The sequence below is a fragment of the Meriones unguiculatus genome, chromosome 16, assembly GCF_030254825.1.
Source record: "Meriones unguiculatus strain TT.TT164.6M chromosome 16, Bangor_MerUng_6.1, whole genome shotgun sequence".
Taxonomy (NCBI): domain Eukaryota; kingdom Metazoa; phylum Chordata; class Mammalia; order Rodentia; family Muridae; genus Meriones; species Meriones unguiculatus.
The window spans coordinates 24,415,112-24,436,001 of NC_083363.1; the positions used below are offsets into that span (position 1 = coordinate 24,415,112).

Here is a 20,890-nt window from a genome sequence, read left to right on the forward strand (position 1 = left end):
GAATGGGACAATAGCCTTCTTCCTCATAGGGCTTGGGAGTGACAAGGATGTGAAATTCACCCAGGAAGAGACGTTTTGGAACTACATGTGTCGGGGGTTCAAGTCTGTGGGCTGCTGTGCCTGTCGCCACCAAGTTGACCTGTGTGGGGTTGGGGCTGTGGGCTGAGGAGGCTTGTTACAGGTGCTGGAGCATGGGCTGAGAGTGGTAAGGCTTGGGGCATGTCTGGTGGGTATAGGTGGAGGGGGTGAGAGTAGGGGTAGCACTCGTTGTGTGGAACCCAGGAATGTCACAGCACAGAAGCAAGGAAGAGCCTGTGTCCTAGGAGCTCTGCTCTGTGTAGGACTGTGAATGCGCTCCAACACCAGATTTTGAGATTTTCTTTTCGTATTCTTTTTCTTTTTCTTTTTTTTCCTTTGGTAACTAAAGTGCATAGTTCTGGACAGTGCACTTTATAGATGACAGCCTGTGTCCCAGTGTCACAATATATGTCTGCATTCTCTCACAACTACAAGCCTCAGGTTGGACACCCCTATGCAGCCCATGACAATTCTTCATCCATTGTGGCCCAGAGAAGCCAAAAAGATTGGCCATCTCTGCTAGAGTCTCTTTCCATGAGGGTCTGTGGAGCAGTTCTGGGGATAGAGGCTCTGCAGCTCTGCCCTGAGCCAGAAGCCAGTTCAATGGCTCCCCATTTGTTTGGCTGAATACTGACTGCGCTGTCAGCAAGTGTTGATTTGCCTGAATGATTCAGCTGGCGGGTGATCAAAGGCCACCCATCTGGTCCATATCCTCACTGTAAAGGCAAAGATGGCCCACAGAGGAGACTAGGCTGACTCCAAGGCCTGGCAGGAGGTTAGGGCTGAGGGACCAACAGGATGGCTTAGTGAGTAACGCCATCTCTGCCAGCACCCACTGTGGAAGGAGAGAACCAGCCCCCCGACTTATTGTCTTCCAGGAAAGCACCCCCCCAAAAAAAATAAGTTTTAAAAAAGTTTAGTTGGATGTGGTGATACACATTTTTGATCCTAGGTAGAGTTCAAGCCCAGCCTGCTCTACGTAGAAATTTCCAGATGAGCCAGGCAGTGTTGGCTCACGACTTTAATCCCAGCATTTGGGAGGCAGAGGAAGGTAGAGCTCTGTGAGTTCAAGGTCTAAAGTGAATTCCAGGACAGCCAGAGCTATACAGAGAAACCCTGTCTCTTAAAAACAAACAATAACAAAAAGAAATAAATTTCTAGGCCAGCCCAGGCTACATAGTAGGACCCTATCTGAATAAAACAAACAAAGAAACAAACAGATATTTAACAAATAAATAAAACTGGGGCTGGAGAGATGGCTCAGATGTTAAGAGCACTACCTGTTCTTCCAGAGGTCCTGAGTTCAATTCCCAGCAACCACATGGTGGCTCACAATCATCTATAATGAGATCTGGTGCCCTCTTCCTCTTCAGGTGTGCAGACGTATGTGCAGGCAGAACACTGTGTACGTGACAAATAAATAAATCTTAAACATAAATAAATAAATAAGAGCAAGTCAAGGCTGAGATAAACTATGGGGTTTCTCCTGGGGAAACTCAGTGTGGTTTTGCCTAGAATCTTGGACTGGGGGAGGAATTGTGTATCATTTTATTATTTTATTTATTTATTTATTTTGAAACAGGGTCTTATATAGCCCAAGCTAGCCTTGAACTTGGTATGAGTCGAGGAGCACCCTGAACTGATCCTCCTTGCCTCCGTCTCCCAAGTGCTGGGATTACAGTGCACCACCACACCCTGTTTACGTGGTGCTGAGTGTGGAAGCCTTGGGCGTGCTAGGCGAGCACTCTGCTGCTGCTCCAGGCCTGGAAGGGGGTGAGTTTAGGTTAGAGGCCATGGGGATGGCAGGAATGGGAACAGACTCTGGGGTCCCTGCACGGTTGCTAGAGTCAAAGTGGAGCTTGAGTGTAAGTTGCTTCTGAGCCCTCAGGAAAGCGGGCAGGGGTTGCTCTCAAAGAAAGGATGGGTTTCTGCTGACCCTGAAGAATCTAGACTGTCTTCGCCCTGCCCTCTGAGGTCTCCAAGGTGTTTACTCATTCCAGTTCTCACAGGGGCTGTAGAGGACAGAAGCCAGGGAACAGCTGTTTCTCTGGAGTCTTTGGCTCTTCTGGGAAACTGTACCAGTTTCCATCTGGAGCAGAGCAGCTTGGCTGGGGCCCTCTCTCTCCCTGATGACCTCTTCTTGCCTTGTGGGGATTCTCATGGCTTACAAGGGCTCCTGGAGGGACAGAGAGGCACTCACTGAGCTCCTCTGCCTTCAGGAGAGCAGAGGCCAGGCTTTTGTCTGTAGAGGGGGATGTGATACCTGTTCAGAACTTCCTAGACCCTGCAGCTGGAGGCAGAGGTTATCCGATAGGTTCGTGTCTGTTTCCCAAGACCCTGGTGGGAGAGAGATCACGTGCTCTTGTGATCACCCACTGATGCCCTCCACTTCATACCTTGAGAACAGACTGAGTCTACAGCGTGGCCTGCCCACCACCAAGGACCGTTGAGGTTCCTCTCTTGCAAGGGAGGAAACTTTCATTCCTGTGACCATCTGGTCCGTGGTCACTGAGGGTCCAGCCTAAAAATAACAGGGCGCATTAGTCAGGATTAGACCTGTCTGTAAGTCATAGGAAGAGCCAAGTAACAGGAGTTTATACAAGATGGAAGTTTATTTCTCTGTCCCTATCCAGAGATAGGCTTTGGAGATCAGGCACGCCGTGATGGCTCTGCTCCATGGTTTCTCTCAGGATCTTGGATGGCCACTGTTCCTAGGTGCAGCTTTGTGAGCTCTAGGCTCAGCCAGGCTGCAGAATGTCTGCTGTCACATCTGTGTCCCAGGCCACAGGATAGAAGAAAGGAGGAAAAGCTCTCATGTGGGAGGACTCCGGAACTCAGCATGTGAGGCTGCCTCTCACATCCTGTTAGTGAGAATTTAGTCTCATGGGCCAACTATGTATAGTAAAGCTCCTGGTCCCGGGTAGTGTTATGCTTAGGTAGTCGCCCCTGCCCTTCCTGGGAAAGTAAGGCATTATGGGCATTTAAAATAATTTAAAGCCAGGCAGTAGTGGCACATGGCTTTAATCCCAGCACTCGGGAGGCAGGTGGATCTCTGTGAATTCGAGGCCAGCCAGGTTTACAGAGTGAGTTCCAGGACAGCCATGGCTACACAGAGAAACCCTGTCTTGAAAAACAGACCAAAAAAAAAAAAATCTCAAAAATATTAACTATTGGGTTGGGGATTTAGCTCAGTGTTAGAGCACTTGCATAGCAAGCCCAAGGCCCTGGGTTCAGTCCTCAGCTCTGGAACAACAACAACAACAGAAAATATTAACTATTTACCAGAGAAAGAGAGAGAGAGAGAGAGAGAGAGAGCAGGAACTGTGCACACAGACAGCATACCCGTGAAGGTGAGAATAGGATCCTCTTCTACCGTATGGATCCTGGAGCTGAAACTCTGGTCCTCAGGCTTCGCAGCAGGTGCATTTATCCATTGAGCCATCTCACCAGCCCTTTTTTATTAAACTTAAGGATGGTTCTAGGTTGAGAACCTGGGTGAGAAGCTCAGGATGTGAAGGGTCTTCCTTGAGGACCAAAGAGCCACATGCCATCATAGTTCAGGCCAAGAAGGAGGACTCTAGCTGACCATAAACTTAAAAGAAGGTTTTTTGTTTGTTTGTTTTTGTTTTGATTTTAGATTTATTTATTTTGTTTTATGTGTGTGAGAGTTTTGCTTTCATGAATGCATAGTGTGCCCCCAGAGGTCAGAATACCCACAGAGGTATTGGATCCTTTGGAACTTGAGTTTCAGATGGTTGTGAGCCACCATGTGGGTTCTGGGAACTGAACCTGGGTCTTCTGCAAGGACAGTAAGTGCTTTTAACCACTGGTCTCTCTCTCTAGCCCCTGACCATAACTGTTTCTTTGTTTGTTTGGAGACAGCCCTGACTCTCCTGGAACTCACTCTATAGACCAGGCTAGCCTCAAACTCAGTGATCCATCTGCCTTTGCCTTTTTGAGATTAAAGGCCTATGCCACCATCACTCTGAGACCATGAACTTTTGATCCTTCTGCCTCCATTGACAGGTGTGTCCCACCATGCCTGGTTTATGCAGTGCTGGGGGTAGAACCCACAGCTTTCACGGGGCTCTAGGCTCAACCCCAAGCACCATAAAACAACACAAAAACAAAACAAAAAGACAAGTTAGGAAGTAGTAGGGGCTCTCTCCTTCCCAACCCTCTGAACATTTTACTTAGTTTTCAGTGGATACTGTTTTGGTTTTAAAGACGAATAGGAAAAGGTATTCAAGGGACCCAAGTGGGGACACAAGCTCAGGCCAGACAGAACACGATTCGTCATCTGGGAAGTCCCTCTGTGCCTGCTCCATTGGTGCTCTGTAAGCGCTCAGGCACCTTGCTCACCTCCTAGGCTCCCTTGCTGGTTGTAGGAAAGTCCACTGGGCTGTAGCAGTGGCCTTTCGTAGGGGTATGAGGGGGAACAGAGCTGGAGGAGCAGGTGCAGTAGGGGAGGTGCCATGACCTGTACCCAGCCTTGGAACTTGTACTGTAACTACACTTAAAAAAAAAAATCATTCCTGAAGGAACCATGTTAGGAGTGGGCAATTTATAGACAACGGACAAGTGAAAAAGAAAACCTGGGCTCTGGCTTCGCTGTTGGCGTGGAAACAAGGCTCCAGTGTTTTGTGTCTGCTTGTTGCCAAATGCCAGCCTTGGCTCCACGACAGTGCCTGGCCTGGTGGGGTAGGTGGTGATAGAGACACTGCCCTGCCTGCTCTGAGCTGATTCTTCTGGGGCAGTTTTGTCTTCTGCTCCTACTTTGAGGCAAGCCCCTGATCCCTGAGCCAGGAAAGATGCAGGATGGTTTCTGGGAACAGAGAGACTTTTGTGCTTTTGTGATGCTCTGCAAGGCCTGTGGGAATTGGGAGGCAGAGGCCTGTGTGTATCTGGGAGGCTTCCTGTAGGAGCTGGGCATCTGTTGGGTCGAGTGTGTTGTGAGAGGGGCTCCTCCCACCCTGGTTGCAGGTGCTGAGTGCACGGTGCTCACTGATGCTCAGTTAGCTTTGCGGATGTCTGCTGGCCAGCTGCTGTCCTGCAAAAGGCAGGGCAGCTCTGCCCTCCGAAGGTGCCATTGAGGCCCGTGCAGCCGCCAGCCCTTATACCTTGTTTTCTTTGGGATCCTGTTCTTGCCTTTCTCGATTGCACTCCATTGCCGTGTGCTGCCACAAGGTACTCTCTGGGGCCTGATTTATGTTTGTGGCTGTTAGGGCGATGCGTCTTTGGCTGTGCCGCCATTGCTGAGTGCATCCCCACTCTGTCTGTTAGCTGATGGACAATAGTAGTGGTCTCAGAAACTGGCCATGTGAGATGAACGTTAGTCACATGAGTCCTGAGGCAATGGTGGAGCCGTCCCCAAACTTGTTCTCCGCTAGAGCCTTGTAAGTGGAAATGCTGAGTCACATGGTGGCCGTGCGCATACCTTGGTGGGAAACTTCAGGGCTTCTGGACTTGGGGTGGCTCATGATTTTCACCCCAGGACTGGATGGGGGTTGGGGAGCTGAGGTAGGAGATTACCCCGAGTTTCCCTGGACTACATAATGAGTTTCTGGCCAGCCGGAGCTACATAACAAGACCTTGTCTCAATAAATACATAAATATCAATCAAACAAACAAACAGAACTGTTCTTTTTGAAGTAGCTGCAGCGCTTGGCTTGACCAGCTGTGAGAGCCTGGGAATTCTAGGGCCTTGATTATTTAGTCTTTAAAAATTTGTCTCTGAAGATGAATGAGCATGGTCATCTCACGTCCTCATGCCTCTTGCCCATCTTTAAGCAGCTCTTTCATGTGTGTAAACTTTATATTGAGCCATGGGACTTAGTACCTCTTTGGCAGGTCAGGATTAAAGAGGATGACACATGATAAATTTCTGGCTGTCAGGAGATCCACCTATTGGCGTCCCTCAACTACATACTTCTGCTGTTCCACTGGCACAGAAACAACAGTGCCAACTCACCACTCACTGAAACCACTGAGTCTGTGGACCAGAACGAACCTTTTCTCGTTGTCAGTTGGTTATGTTATCCTAATGCATAGCAAGTTGTTTACATACCTAGGCTAATAGATTCCCTCAATAGCCTTGTTTCCTGCCCACCCTCCAGTCCTCCACTTCCAAGCCGACCTACCAGCGGGAGCCCACCCACAGCCCTGCCATGCTGACCACTGTGGTCAGCAGTGATAGAATTACCAGTAGCACTGACATTAGCAACCTTCAAACCCTCTGTGTCACTGTGTAACAGGAACCCAGAGGAGGAAACTGAGCTGTCTGAGGCTCCCAGCTCTTGCTGGAGGAATGAAGGCTCCTAAGCTGCAAGGCGGATTAGGTGGAGAGAGGTTTTTGGGTGAGGGCTAGTTGTGAGAATCCTGGGCTTGCTCCCTGCCTACATATCTTCAAGGGTCATTCAGTTTTTAAAGGATGCGGCTCACCCTAGCTACTTGTTCTGCCAGCTGTGCCCATCTGTATTGTCTGCTGGCTGCCCTCGCAGGCTGCCAGCTGGGGCCTGCCATTGTCTATGAGCCCAAGGCAAGGAGTACAGGCAGAAGGTGGTGGGGTAGAGCCTGTCCTGTGGGAATGGGCCTGGGCTTGGCCTGCGGCAGCTGGGGCCAGCAGTGGACTCAGGCCTGTTTCCCTCCTATGTGTCCTTTTCTTGGAGCTGTTCTCACTCACATTCCTCTGGCCCAGGCTGCTGGGAGGAGGCCTGGGAAACTCTGGTGTTGAGCCTGGCAGCTGGAGAGGCTGGTGACAGCGGGAGAGTTTTCTCATCAGTCAGGGTCCACTGAGAAGGCCCGCTTTGTGAGCTGCCTGCTCTCTTATTTATAATTGTAAAGGTTCGTTCTTTGTACCTTTGAGGGGTTGGGGATGGAGCCAGTGAAATGGGCTCTTACACACAGGTGTGGGCAGTCACCAGGGCTGTCATGAGGCCCCTGTTTTCAAAGATGATGAAGATAGAGAAGAGGGGAGCTCTTTTGTATGGGACAGGAACCGTCAGTAGTTGAAGAAGTTTCTAGCAGGGCAGAGGAGATGGTCAGTTTCTCTTTGAATGCCCAGGACAAGAGGTAGCTCTGTGGATGGAGCCCCTGTATTCTGGGGAAGGAGCCCCTGTATGGGGAGTCTACATGAGCACTGGGAGCACTAAGTCAGGCCCAGGGACTGTAGACTGACTTGGCCTGGCTTTGCACTGACCCATCAGCCCACTGTTCTCATCTCTGGGTGCTGCTGCAGTGATACAGGGTGTGAGGGCGGGGGTTTGGTGGGGGTGTGGTCAGGAGCAGACAGCACCCATGATTTGCAGCTAAATGTTTTAGGCTACATAGTGGGCTATCTCCCAAGGGTAAAAGGAAACGGGGAGCTACCAGAATTCACCCCCATAGTGACATCTGTGCCATGTGTGGGGCCTGTGGCCACTGAGTTCCTAGACACACCCATGAAGCTGTGGCAGTGGTGGTGCATGCCTTCAATCCCAGAGGCAGAGGCAGGTGGATTTTTGAGTAAGAAGCCAGCCTGGTCTACAGAGTGAGTCCAGTACAGCCAGGACTACACAGAGAAACCCAGTCTCAAAAACCTCAAAACACACCAGCCAACCAAACAAGCAAAAACAAACAAACAAACAAACAAAAACAACAACAAAACCCTCCCATGATCCCCTCTGCCATATCTGCCACTTTCCATGTGGGACACCTAACCTTGTTCTTCCTAGCAGGCCCCAATCCTTACGCCATTCTCCAGCTCTTCCACTGGATCCTGATATGTTCCTTCACTTGCTTTAAATAGGTTTTGACTTTAACCTCAGGCTGCTGAGACCTTCCAGTCCAGGATGCTTAGCGCTCCTTGGGTGGGGAAGCTCTGCCCCCTTTCCCAGAACTGTGGCTGCTCTTTTCTTTGAATGCTTCATCTGATGGGAGCTCACCTGATGTCTCTGGCCTCCTTGTATGAAACTCGTGAATAGAGTGTTTTCCTGTGTGTCTGCTTTAGTGGAATGACATGGAGGAGAGGAGCATGGCCTCCGTGCAAGGGGCACATGTGAGCCCGGCGGCCCATTCCTTTCCAAGCCCTCTCTACCCAGTCATTTCTTGCTGTCTGAGCCTGGAAGTCCTGAACATGACCTCTGGGTGGCTAAACCTTCCTGACTGTACCCTGTGTTAGTTACCAGTGCTCTGTGGCTGAGCTGTGCCTCAGTCCCTCAGCCTTTCTTTCTCCTCCTCCTCTTCTTCCTCATCTTCCTCCTCCTCTTCTTCGTCTTCTTTAATGATTTATTTATTTATTATTTATACAGCATTCTACCTGCACGTGTGCCTGCACACCAGAGAGGGCACCAGATCTCATTACAGATGGTTATAAGCCACTATGTGGTTCCTGGGAATTGAACTCAGGACCTTTGGAAGAACAGCCAGTGTTCTTAACCTCAAAGCCATCCCTCCAGCCCAGCCTTTCTTCTTCTTAAAAAAATTATTTTCCTGAACATGTTCAGGTTTTTAGATTTTTTTTAAATTTATTTTTATGTATGTGGGTATTTTGCCTACATGTCTGTGTAAGATGTGTATATGGTGCCTACAGAGGCCAGAAGAGGGCTCCAGGTCCCCTGGGACTGTAGTTAGACATGTGAGCTGCCATGCAGGTGCTGGGAATTGAACCCCGGTCCTCTGGATGAGCAGCCAGTGCTCTTAATCTCTCTAGCCCTTCTTAGTGGCCAGCACAGCCTGCTCTCCCCTCCACTGTCTGGGGTCCTGGCTTGGTTTCCCAGGCTTATTTCCTTCCTCCTCTGCTTGACTCCAGCCTGCTTCCATTTCCTCCTTAAAGCACACAGGGGGCATAGGTGGTCCCAGGAGGGGACCCTGGGAGAAACCCCTCTAAGCAGCTGGAGCTGCTCGTTAGGTTTTTCTGTACGGAACTCTCCCACAGCGTCAGCAGAGCCAGCCATGAAGGCAGATGCCCCAGAGTTTATGTCTACAGCCATGGGGGGAATTGCTTCTTCCTGAGGGGCCAGGCTCCCTCGCTTTGACTTTCTCCTGCCCCTCTGAACTGTGTCACTTCTCACCTGCAGGTCTCGGGTCCTGAGGCCACTGGCGGACTATGGGTACAACAGCAAGCACAGCACAGCAGACAGTCTCGGCTGGCACCTCTCTGGAGGGCCTGCAAGGCAGCAGCACCATGGATGGCAGGCATTCACTCAGTGTGCAGTCCTTCCACACCACAGGCTTGCACAACAGCAAGGCCAAGTCCATCATCCCCAACAAGGTGGCCCCCGTTGTGATCACGTGAGTATGGGGGGGCATGCGGTCATGTTCCTGGAAGACATGGCCTTTGGGGGAAAACCTGCGTGCACTGAATGCTCACAGACTGCTTCCAGTTTTGTAGATAAAAGCACCGCGCCTTACCCAGCAAGGTTAAGCAGTATTTCTGGAATCACACAGCAAGCTGGTCGTAGGGCTGTGTCTCTTGTGAGTCTCTGGGCTCATGTTGCTTAGCCATGTGCATGGAGTACCACGTGGTACTGCAGAAGCCCGGAGAATAAAGAGTGGACAAAGAAACCTCCTTTTTGATCGTTATCATTATTATTGTCGTTGTTTTAAAGACAGGGTCTCACTAGGTAGCCTTAGCTGGCTTGCCATGTAGACCAGGCTGTCCTCGAAATCTCAGAGATCCACCTGCCAAGTGCTGGGATTAAAGGCATGCATCATGAGGCCCCACAGATCTAGGCTTTTCTCCAAGGCCGTAGGCTGGAAAACTGGGGACTCCTCTTCCATGCTTCGGTTGGGGCCTTCAGGAGGAGCAGGAGTTTTCTCCTGTTAGAATGCTTTCGGCCACCCCAACACGTAAGCATCCAGGAAGGCCAGGAAGAATGGACATCTGTGTGTGGAGTGGTACCCTACATCTGTCTCCTGGGGAGCTGGAGCCTTGTTCTTCTCATCATACCTGTCCATTGTGCTTCCTCATCTCTGGGCCTTTCTGGAATGCAGGAAGGGGGACACGGTGCTCTAAGAGGCCTCACGCAGGAGTTCGGCAGAGATCTGAGAGATGGGCCTGCATTGTAAAGAAGGTCGAGGGCGGAATAATCGATCAGCCTTCAAGCCCTGGGGCTAAAGGCAGAAAAGAAATGTCATGAGAAAGTGACTTGACAGACGGTGAAAGTCAGTTGGGTTGCTGGGTTTCATAGTGGCTTTTAATCCCGGCACTTCGGAGACAGTAAGTTTGAGGCCAGCTGGTCAAACATAGTTAATTCCAGGACAGGCAGGGCTGCATAGTGAGAACCTGTCTCAAAAAACAAAACAAAATAAAACAACAAAACCAACCAACCAATCAAACAAACAAAAAAGAAAAAAAAAAGAAAGAAAGGCAGCCAGTTTAGGCATTGAAGCCAGCCTTGGGGAAAAAGCAGCTTTGGGGCCTGGGTCTGTCTTCTTCTCCCCTCTCTGGGCCTCACTTTCCTCATCAGCATAAATAGAGATGACAGGGAAAATATGGAGCAAGGTGGTGTGGCTCAGTTACTGGCCACCTGAAAACGTTCAGTAGGAACAGGCCGCACTTGGAGCCCTCCTTGGGTTGCAGAGTGTTTGAGGTGGAAGGGAGGGACCTTACGGACCATCCAGCGAGGCACCAGCTTACTGCATCATGCAGGCCAAATCTGGCCCATCACCTGCTGATGTGAATAAAGTTTTATTGGTCCTCCATTAGGCCCATCCACTTGTACATCAACTACGGATACCTGGTGCTTTGTTGGCAGAATCGCCAGGCTGTAACAGAGTCTACAGGGTTCACGGAGCTGGAAAAGTTTTCTTTCTGCCCTTTGCAGGAAAGGTTTGCAGAGCCCTGATCACAGCAGATAGATATGAAAACTGAGTTAGACAGGAAGCTGGGTTTCAGGGAGGCAGAGCGTGGGCCACTGTGATGTGTCAGCAAGGTAGAGGCCCCTTGCTTGTGCAGCCGTCCTCCACCCCACCCATTTTGCCCACTACTTTCCTACCGGCAGCTGTTTTGTTTGGTGCCCCAGCAGGAGAGCCTGAGCTCTGGCAGGTGGCTTTCATGCACTGAGCAGTGTAGCTTTGGGTCTTGAGTACACAGGCATCCTGCTTCAGTGATTGTGCCTTTACCTGGCTTTACTGTCTACACAGATCACCGTGGATTTGTTAAACAGTCAGGCCTATCGTGGGTCCGAGGAATTGAACACCTGTAAACAGCCAAGGAACCAATTCACCCTTCAGATATTGTGGGCTGAATTGCACTGGACTCTGGGACTGGAAGCGGGGGGACTGTTCCCATCACAGCCTCAGGCTCGCCCAGTGTTTTGCCTCGATTCATCACCGCTTGCCTCTGTCTTTTCAGAGGACTGTTCTATCTGCCATGGGGGCGGGAGGGGAAGCCAAAGACAGACTAGAAGGCATAATGGCCCAGAATTTGCCCCACCTCATTTCCTCACATCTCATTGGTTAGAGCTTAATCACAGGAACTCAGCTAGCTGCAAGGGAGTCTGAGGAGTGTAGTTTGCAGCGGGGTAGCTCAGTTCTCTGTTTCTGCCCTGATGGTCTATGAATGAGGACGAAGGGGCCGCTGCATGGGTGGGGGTGAGATGTCTTTGCTGTGGGTTTTCTGGTGACAATGTAAAGGACCAACAAAGGTTGTCTGATTGACTCAGTTTTCACTGTGCCTCTGGCAGGTACAATTGCAAGGAAGAGTTCCAGATCCATGAAGAGCTGCTCAAGGCCCATTACAGGATGGGCAGGCTCTCAGATGCCACCCCTGAGCACTATCTAGTGCAGGTGAGGGCAGCTCCGCCCACCCCACCCTGCCCTCCTTACCCCTTCTATGTCTCCTCTTCGACCTTCTCTCACTCTACCTTTGTCTCTCAGTCCTTCTTTGGAACTCAGGGACTTTTTCATACTCTTAGGCAAGTGTTCTACCATTGAACCATATCCCCAGTTCCTCACTGATGGTTCTAGGCAAGTAAGTTCTGCTGAGCCATGCCCCAGCCCCTCAGTTCTTCTTAACCACCCATGGAGTCCACTCTCTCCTCTCCTCTCCGTGGGGGTCCTGGCCCCAGACTCGTGCTCCCCATCCCTTTCCTGTCTAGTATTTTCCATTTTCTTCTAATGCAGTGGTTCTCAACCTCCCTAAATGCTGTGACCCTTTAATATAGCACCTCATGTTGTGGTGACCCAACCATAAAAATAATTTTCATTGCTACTTACATAACTGTAATTTTGCTACTGTAGTTTTGGAGATAGAGATTTGCCAACGGGGTCGCCACCTACCATTCTTAGATTCTAAGAGTCTAAAACTCCACATTTTAGAATTTCAGAACTTACTGGGCTTAGCTTCTTTTTTTTTTCCCCTCCCCCCGTGCTCCCTGGGGGTAAAACATCCACAGACCTGCTGCTTTAAAGTGTTTGGTACTGTTGTCCCATGATCAGGTTTGAGAGCAGTGTAGGAAGGGCTAGACGCTGGGTGATTGACTGGCTGGCTGCGATGGTCATTGTGGGGCTTTCTGGCATGTCTGGGTGTACAGGTCTCACTCCTTGTCTGTCAAGCAGGGGTCATAGGAGATGACCCAAGGCTCTGGTTTGCCGCCTAGGATTGAACTCTTGTCCAGCTAGTATCCTGTTTTTCTCTTGTTGCTCATTGTGTGTCATTTTACTCAAGTCTGGAGTCCTTAGAACTGGTGAGGCTCCAAGGAGGAGCTGGCTTAGTTGTCTTCTGTCTCAGTCCTGACATGACCCTCTTTCTATGAGCCTCACTGAGAGCTCAAGGTGTCTTGTCCTCCAGGGGAGCTGCAAGGCCCCCTTTGGAGCCAGCTTTGGCCGCAGTTCCGATATCTGCTCTCTTCAAGGCCACCTTCTAGGTGAAGCTCTCTCTGGTTCTTTTGAACCAAACACTGTTGCCATCACAGATGTCTGTCCCATGAAACTGCCAGAACTTGAAGGCAGCTCCCTCCCTATTCCCTGGAGACCAGGGCAGAGTTTTGCCTGAGGTGAAACCCTTGGGTCCTTGATTGATCTGCTGTGGTTCTCTTTGTCAGGGTCGCTACTTCCTGGTACGTGATATCACTGAGAAGATGGACATGCTGGGCACCTTGGGGAGCTGTGGGGCTCCCAACTTCCGGCAGGTGCAGGGCGGGCTCCCTGTGTTTGGCATGGGACAGCCCAGCCTCTTGGGGTTCAGGAGGGTCCTGCAGAAACTCCAGAAGGATGGGTACAAGGTGAGCTTGCTATGTCTCAGGCTGTCCCTCCGCAGCAAGAGGTGACATCCGAGGCGCTGGAGTGGGCCGGAGAGGGGAGTGTGGCCTGGGTTAGGCAGAAACTGGAGAGTGTTTATTGCTTTGTCCTGTTGGGGGAATGCCTAAGGTCAGAAGCCTCTTGTATACCCCACTCTTGAGAGCCTCAGAGGAAGTGAAAGGTGACAAGAGAGCCGTTTTCCAACTTCAGGTGCCACAAGATGGTCTAGCTCAGTCTTTCTTCAGCTGGTCTTTATCAGGCAACTGGTTTACCCAGAACTCTATGCTGGGCATTGTGGGCCCATGGAAAGGACCAGAATGATTCTGCCTGGGTGATGGATAGACTACCCAGAGAGAAAAGACAGACCTGCTGACATATCAATAGGTTAAAATGCAACAGAGCTTGCTCCGGGGAGAGGAGAGTGGATTCGTGCTGATTGAGGGGAGTTGGGGGCAGGTGGCAATAGAGGGAACTTACAGTTTCTTTAGGATTCCTATTATAGGGACTGGTCCTCCCCTTCCCCCTGGATGAGGGAGGAACCATCTGGGCAAAGGCATAGAAGCTGGAAGTTGGACAGGGGATGGTGTCCATGCAGGATGGGGCAATGGCTTCCTTTTGCCAGGAGTGCATCACCTTCTGTGTGCGGGAGGAGCCTGTGCTGTTCTTGCGGGCTGAGGAGGACTTTGTGTCCTACACACCTCGAGACAAGGAGAGTCTTCATGAGAACCTCAGGGGCCCTGGGCCTGGGGTCAAGGCTGAGAGTCTGGAGCTGGCCATCCGGAAAGAGGTGAGGGCCTGGCAGTCATGAGAACTTTTCTCCCTAGCTGGCCTCTTAGTGTCTGAGCTGAGACCCCAGCCTGCAGCCCAGCATTTCAGCCATCATTGGCCCACACTCCCTAGTTTTTGTGCCCTGCTTGGGTGAGTGGTTGGCTGAAAACATGCCCCCTTGTTCCCAGCTGGCCTATTTCTGCTCCTCTCCTACCCTGCTTCTCCTTCACTCCCCTGTCCTGGTTTAGGGAGGGGTAAGAAGAGCTCTAGGGTAGAAGGCCCATGGCTGAAGTTTGGCTGTTCACTTATCTTGTGGGGCCCTGAGGAGTCAAGTTTTTTGGGCCCCTCTCTCTGAGTCCAGGGCCTCCTCTTCTCTCCCATGGCACAGAAGCTTGGTGGGGGCTCCGAGATAGCTGACATACCACAGAGGCATGTGAATGGAATGTGGGGTCACAGTGCTTCAAAGACAGATGCATGTGGGGAGGTCCAGGCCTTGCTGGGGACCAGCCTGACCCTGCCTCTCTCACTTCTGCTTTAGCTGGCTGAGCCTCACCCTGCCCTGGCATTCGGGTGGCTTAGTGCATTTCTGCTGCCCACTGGGCCGAGCCCTCCGGCCATCCTGCAGAGAGGTCATGGTTGGCCCATGCGGGTCTGGCTGTCCTCAGACAGGGCAGAGTCCCCCTGGCCTGTGGTTCCCTCCTAGAGGAAAAGAAATCTATGTGAAGCTTCTGTGTGGCCCAGTCACCAGACCTGGCCTAGGAAACTCGGGTCCTGTCCCTCTGACTCCTGCGTCAACCTCTAGATCCACGACTTTGCCCAGCTGAGAGAGAACGTGTACCACGTGTACCACAACACGGACGACCTGCGTGGGGAGCCGCACACTGTGGCCATCCGAGGTGAGGACGATGTGCACGTGACCGAGGAGGTGTTTAAGCGGCCGCTGTTCCTGCAGCCCACCTACAGGTACCTGGAGCTGATGTCCTCTGTGGCTCTCCAGCTGCTACCTCAGTTTCCCCATCTGCACATCAGGCCTGTGCTTGGGAATGAGGTCTTGAGCTGCTATTCAGGGTCGTTGCCTGGCTTATGGGCTACCCTCTGTTCCTGGCAGATACCATCGTCTCCCCCTGCCAGAGCAAGGGGCCCCCCTGGAAGCCCAGTTTGATGCCTTTGTCAGCGTCCTCAGGGTAAGTGGAACCCAGGGGGATTCTGGGAGTGGCAGGTAGGAACAGGTGCCACTAGTTGGTCTCCTTGGAGATGCTTAGGGTGGGTGTGACCTCTGGCCATCTGTGGAAGGTACGATCCATGCTGTGTATGGGGTCCGGTATGTTGGGGTGTGGTGTGGTGGGTGTGTCCTTATGTGTGTAGACGCAGCATGTTCTCTAATGCCATAGTCCAGCATTAATGTCTGGAGGGCCCAGCTCTCGCCACGGCCCGGCTGCACACTCGCCGTGTGGTGTTGGAGACCTTTCCTCCTCTCTAGGCCTTTCCTTCCTTCCTTCTGTCTTCAGTTAAGCTTGAGATTCTTGCTCCACAGATTTGATATTTACTGGGTACGGGGCGGGAGTGGGGGGGTGAGAGGTCTTTCTGTCCCAACCCATGTCAGGATAGTGCCTTAATTTGTACTATATGGGGAGAGGTCAGGTCAATGTAGAGCCAGGACTCTCTGAGTAGTGCCTACTCCAGGCCCGTGGTTCCTGGCCCGTTCTCTGAGTTCCCCTGAGGCGGGGCAGGGGCAGGACTTGAGGCCCAGGAGCAGATGGATCTGTGTGTGAGCCTGACATCAGAGATTGTGCTGCTTGTCTGACCCCAGCTTGCTACAGATGTCATAAGCCTGACTGGATGCCGCAGCCTCAGGATTTTCCCATGACACTATTGCCTGATAGTCTTTTTACGTTCCCTCCTGCAGGAGACCCCCAGCCTTCTGCGACTCCGAGATAGCCACGGGCTTCCTCCTGCCCTCTTGTTCAGCTGCCAGTCAGGTGTGGGAAGGACCAACCTGGGCATGGTCCTAGGTACCCTTGTGCTGTTCCACTACAGTAGAACCACTTCCCAGCCAGAGTGAGTGGCCAGGGTCCTGACAGCCAAAGGGTTGGAAGGACGGGAAGAGGAGAGGGGGAGGCCACCTCCGGACCACTCCGGGATGATGGGGCCACTTCTGGAAGACTGGGCATTGCTGCCTCTTTTGCCACAGCTTTGCTTGGTGCTCTGGAGAGAGGCACTGGACCCTTCTGGGTTTTCATTCCCCCAGTGGCAGAGGGCTGTGTGGTGGTCCCTCATCACACTCCTGACTCTCACCTTGTCAGGGATGCCTCCTTGCTGACCAAACCCCTGCCCATGGAGCAGTTTCATGTGATCCAGGGCTTCATCTGCAAGGTGCCCCAGGGGAAGAGGATGGTAGAGGAGGTGAGTGAGGGGCTGGGCCAGGATGGTGGAGGTCGCAGTGGTGGTGGCAGTGGGAGATGGTTGCTCTTGTCACTGATGTGTGTGTGTGTGTGTGTGTGTGTGTGTGTGTGTGTGTGTGTAGGGTCTCCCCCTGCCCCTTCTCTCTCTCTCTCTGACAATCTTCTTCTCTGTCTCTCTCATTCCCTGTCCTCCTGCTCTGGTTCTAGGTGGATCAAGCTATCACTGCCTGTGCAGAATTGCATGACCTGAAGGAAGAGGTCCTAAAGAACCAGAGGAAGCTTGAAGGCATCAGGCCGGAGAGCCCAGAGCAGGTGAGGCCAGGAGGAACATGCTGGACTCTGCCGGAGATTGGGGTTTTTCAGTCTGATTGCTTCTCCATCAGTACAGTAGTTTCTGAAGGGGGTGGGGTGGGCAGCTGGGCCAGCGGGAAGGATGAGGAAGAGGGAAGTTTATTTTTTTCCGAGCAGGTCCCTTTGCTGCAGAATAAACAGGACGGACAGAGGGGCCTGCTGAGACTTCTGGACACAAACATTTCCCAGATGATCACATTGGTCAGCTTCACATTATGATAATGAAAAACCTAGGACACAGTTGGCTTGTAAAAGAAAAGGCCAGGGGTGGTGCAGGCTTCTACACCCCACACTGCTGAGGTGGGAGAACTGCGGGCTCAGGTGGAGCCTGGGGTGCAGGCTGTGTTCCAGGTCGGCAGAGAGAGAAGGGGTAGTGAGGGGAGGGAGGAAGGACAGGAGAGGAAAGTTCTCCAAGTCAATGCCTAGGATTCTTTGGTGCTGTTCTTCTGGCTAGCACATTATTTGTGGCATGAATTTTGGGACAGCACTTCTCAGATCATGGCCAGAGGACAAGCAGGAAGAGGCAGCCTGCATCCTTTGCCCTTTTAGGGTACATATCCAGTGACCCGAAGAACTTCTGCCCAGCCTCACCTCTTAAGGAACCTGTCACCTACCAATAGTGTCATTCCAGGACCCAGCCTTTGTTTGGTATTTTTTGGGGGGTGGGCTGGGGTGGGTTGGGGTGGGGTGTGGTTTGAGACAGGGTTCAGAGTTTCTGCGTAGCCTTGGCTGTCCTGGAACTGGCTCTGTAGACCAGGTTGGCCTTGAACTCACAAAGATCCGCCTGCCTCTGCTACCTGAGTGCTGGGATTAAAGGCGTGTACCACCACTGCCTGGCTGCAGGACCCAAGGGTCCTTTAATTCAGGGGTCTCTGGGGGACTTTTAGGATCCATACAGGAACTCTTTCTGCAAAGGAAACTTCTGGAGCTTCCATGGAAGGAGCAGGCTTTGTCCCTTCCACAGGTCCAGGAGGAGTGCTGGGCTGGCTCACAGCTCCTGTCCTGAGCTCTGGGGAGGAGAGGGGGTGACAGTGTTTGTGTACCGTGTATGGAAAAAAATCTAAGGCCTTACAACCTTTTCTTTCTTTAACACCCAAAACAAAGCCGTTGAGAGCTGTGTTTCATGATGGGAAACTGAGAAATGGGAAACAGGAAAAGCGAAGGCACCTTGCGCCAGCAGCTCCCCAAGCATATGGGCCTCTCCTCAACTGTGGACGGTTCTCTATGTAGCCACCCACACTTCTAGTTTTAAAGTGAATCCCGGGATTTTGTCATTGAGAAGATTTTTAATGGTTCTTTTGTGTAGACTCATGACCAGGTCAACCTTCGTGGGCCTGGTGAGTGAGAGCTGGGGGCTCCCGACTGAGCTGCCTGGTCACAGTCACAGTCCTGATGGGGACATGGGTATCCGCTGCGCACCTTCATTGCCCCGTTTGTCAGGTAGGGCAGTGGTGACAAGTAGCTGGTAGGGCTGTTGGGGGTCAGGTGACGAAAGGTGATGGAACGCTTAGGAGAGATCTGAGTGTCACCTGTTGCTGTCAGCAGACAGGTCCCAGTTGTTGACACATGAGCTGCTTCTCAGGAAACTACCCTGTCGTACTGAAATTGCTTCTCTCTGGAGCCTCTTCATCTTCCTTTATCTGGATCCCCTTCTGGTATCTGCAGCGGGGATGTCAAAGCCCAGGACCATCCGTTAGTCCAGACCAGGGGTTGGGGACATCGGAGCTTGGGGTCCAGAGCTCATGCTGCATCTTTGTTTCACTGGCACAGTCTTGCGGTTGACTGATGGCAGAGCTATTCCTGTTGCCATGGTAACACAGAGGGGTGTGACTGAGACTGAGACCCCATCCACCCACCCACCCAGCGTACGCACTCCCTGGCTTTCTACAGCAAAAGCGGTGCAGGCTCTTGGAGGTGTAGATTCCCAAAGGTGGGTGTGGGGCAGGGCCTAACGTTACTTTGTAGGCTCTGAGCCTTTTCTCAGGTCATTCGACTCAGATCTCAGTGGTCTTCTAGGTCACTCACTTAGGTCAACTGTGACACTTGAGGGTCAAGCGGTGGGACTCCTGGGCTCTCTGTGATGCGCTACTGCCTGGAGGAGGCTGGCTGGGATTAGGGGAGAGGGAGTCCTACCGTTTGCTATCTCTTGTCTCTCTACAGGGTAATAGTGCCCTGGAGTATCACTTCTGTGTGTTTCCTGGTTCTTAAAGGAGGACCTCCCTCAAGAAAGAGAAAGAAAGCTAGGTGTGGTGGCGCACGCCTGTGGTCCCAGCACTCTGGGAGGCACAGGCAGGCAGATTGCTGTGAGTTTTAGGCCAGCCTGGTCTACAAAGTGACTCCAGGACAGTCAAGTCTGCACAGAGAAACCCTGTTTTCAAAAAACCAAACCAAAAAAACAAACAAAAAGAGAAAGGGAAAGGAGCTGGGTGGTGGTGGCAAACACTTTTAATCCCAGTACTTGGGAGGCAGAGGCAGGCGGATCTCCGAGGGCATGAGGCCAGCCTGGTCTACAGAGCCAAGTTCCAGGACAGCAAGGGCTACACAAAGAAACCCTGTCTCAAAAAACAAAAAACAAAACAAACAAGAAAGGGATGTGTGTGCCGGTTTCTTCAACACAGGGGAAATGGAACATGACATAGGGAGTGGCCATCCTGTTTACTCCTCACCCTTGACCCCTGGCCCAGGGCTGGGAACCGGCCTGGAGAGGCAGCATCTGCACCAGAGCCACCCACTTGTCACTACAGAGTTCCATTCTGCAGATGAGCCGTGGCAAATGGGATAGACACGTGGAAGGACTTCCAGCCTGGCAGAACTGTCATGGAGCTAGGGAGAGTGCCTTCTGGGGATTTCTACTCTTCTAGACAAGAGGACAGCTTCATGTCTAACACCCGGTTTCTTCCTTCCCCTCTCTGTGCTCAGGGTAGTGGTAGCCATCATGCTGTCCAGCAGAAGGCGCTGTGGAGCCTGGAGCTGTACTTCTATCTGATCCTATTTAACTACTATCTGCATGAGCAGGTGGGGCTGAGGGAGTGGCGCTCCTCCCGCCCTAGCAACAGATCGGTCCAGGGGTTGGGGGGGAATAGACTGAGATTGTGTGTGTTGGTCCCTGAGGAAGGTTGGGAGGGGCAGAAAGGAAGGGGTCCAGGTGAGTGTTATTGCTGCCCCGCCCCATTTCTCCTTTCCCTTCCCAACTCAGACCTAGGCTCAGGGCAGCAAACACCTGCTTGTTCTCCCCCCTGGACCACAACGATACCTTTTGGGGCGCCCTTTTTTTGACTAGGCAGGGAGGGCTCAGGATGGTCCCACACCCCTCAATGCCCCGTCTCTCTTGGCCTCGGGCTGCAGTACCCCCTGGCCTTTGCCCTCAGTTTCAGTCGATGGCTGTGTACCCACCCTGAGCTGTATCGTCTGCCGGTGATGCTGAGTTCAGTAGGGCCCGTGGTTCCTGGGGACCTCATTGCCAAGGGCTCCCTGGTGAGTGGCAGTGTATCCTTGGAGTGGGCTGGGTTGGCTGGTCCCTGGCTCACAGAGTTCTGGATCTCCTGTAGGGCTGGGGAGGTATTGCCAGGGGGCTGGCAGGCTTCAGTGTGAGCCGAGTATGCCATGCTCGGGTACCGTGCTTTGGCCACAGTCCTAGCACTTCTCCTTAGTCTCAAAGCCCAGAGCTTTGACACAGTCAGACTGGACTGTTGGACATCCAACTGGAGCCTCTCTGGAGGTGTGCCCCATCACATTCTTGCCGGGACACCAACAAGACTGTAGGTGTCCAGCCATGCATGCCTTGCATCCCGCAGGACACTGTCCCCTCCACCCCGCTTTTCTCACTGAGGCTGGATGTGGCTGGTGACAGTGGGCTTCAGGCTTGGTATCCTCCCTACAGGAAGCAGATGATCTTGTTTCCCCGGATGCACTCAGCACCGTCAGAGAGATGGACGTAGCCAACTTCCGGCGTGTACCTCGAATGCCTATCTATGGTACCGCCCAGCCCAGTGCCAAGGTGCCCGTTCCCAGGCCCAGGTCCAAACATGGGGGCAGGGGAAAGGCTAGCCCTGGTCCTGATGGCCCCTCGT

The 20,890-nt window shown here is 52.2% G+C and overlaps 1 protein-coding gene across 2 annotated transcripts in view; it reads left to right on the forward strand.

The window, feature by feature from the left end:
- Positions 1-20,890, forward strand: part of Pald1 (phosphatase domain containing paladin 1) — a 58,410-nt gene that overhangs the window by 16,946 nt on the left and 20,574 nt on the right. For both annotated transcript variants that reach the window (XM_060369481.1, XM_060369480.1), the window contains exons 2-13: positions 9,135-9,348; positions 11,745-11,847; positions 13,104-13,283; positions 13,922-14,086; positions 14,870-15,030; positions 15,176-15,251; positions 15,974-16,125; positions 16,371-16,470; positions 16,677-16,781; positions 19,740-19,835; positions 20,166-20,294; positions 20,701-20,817. In XM_060369481.1, coding sequence (XP_060225464.1) covers positions 9,164-9,348; positions 11,745-11,847; positions 13,104-13,283; positions 13,922-14,086; positions 14,870-15,030; positions 15,176-15,251; positions 15,974-16,125; positions 16,371-16,470; positions 16,677-16,781; positions 19,740-19,835; positions 20,166-20,294; positions 20,701-20,817 — 1,569 coding nt within the window. In that variant the 5' untranslated portion in view covers positions 9,135-9,163. The remainder of the gene's footprint in view (positions 1-9,134; positions 9,349-11,744; positions 11,848-13,103; positions 13,284-13,921; positions 14,087-14,869; positions 15,031-15,175; positions 15,252-15,973; positions 16,126-16,370; positions 16,471-16,676; positions 16,782-19,739; positions 19,836-20,165; positions 20,295-20,700; positions 20,818-20,890) is intronic.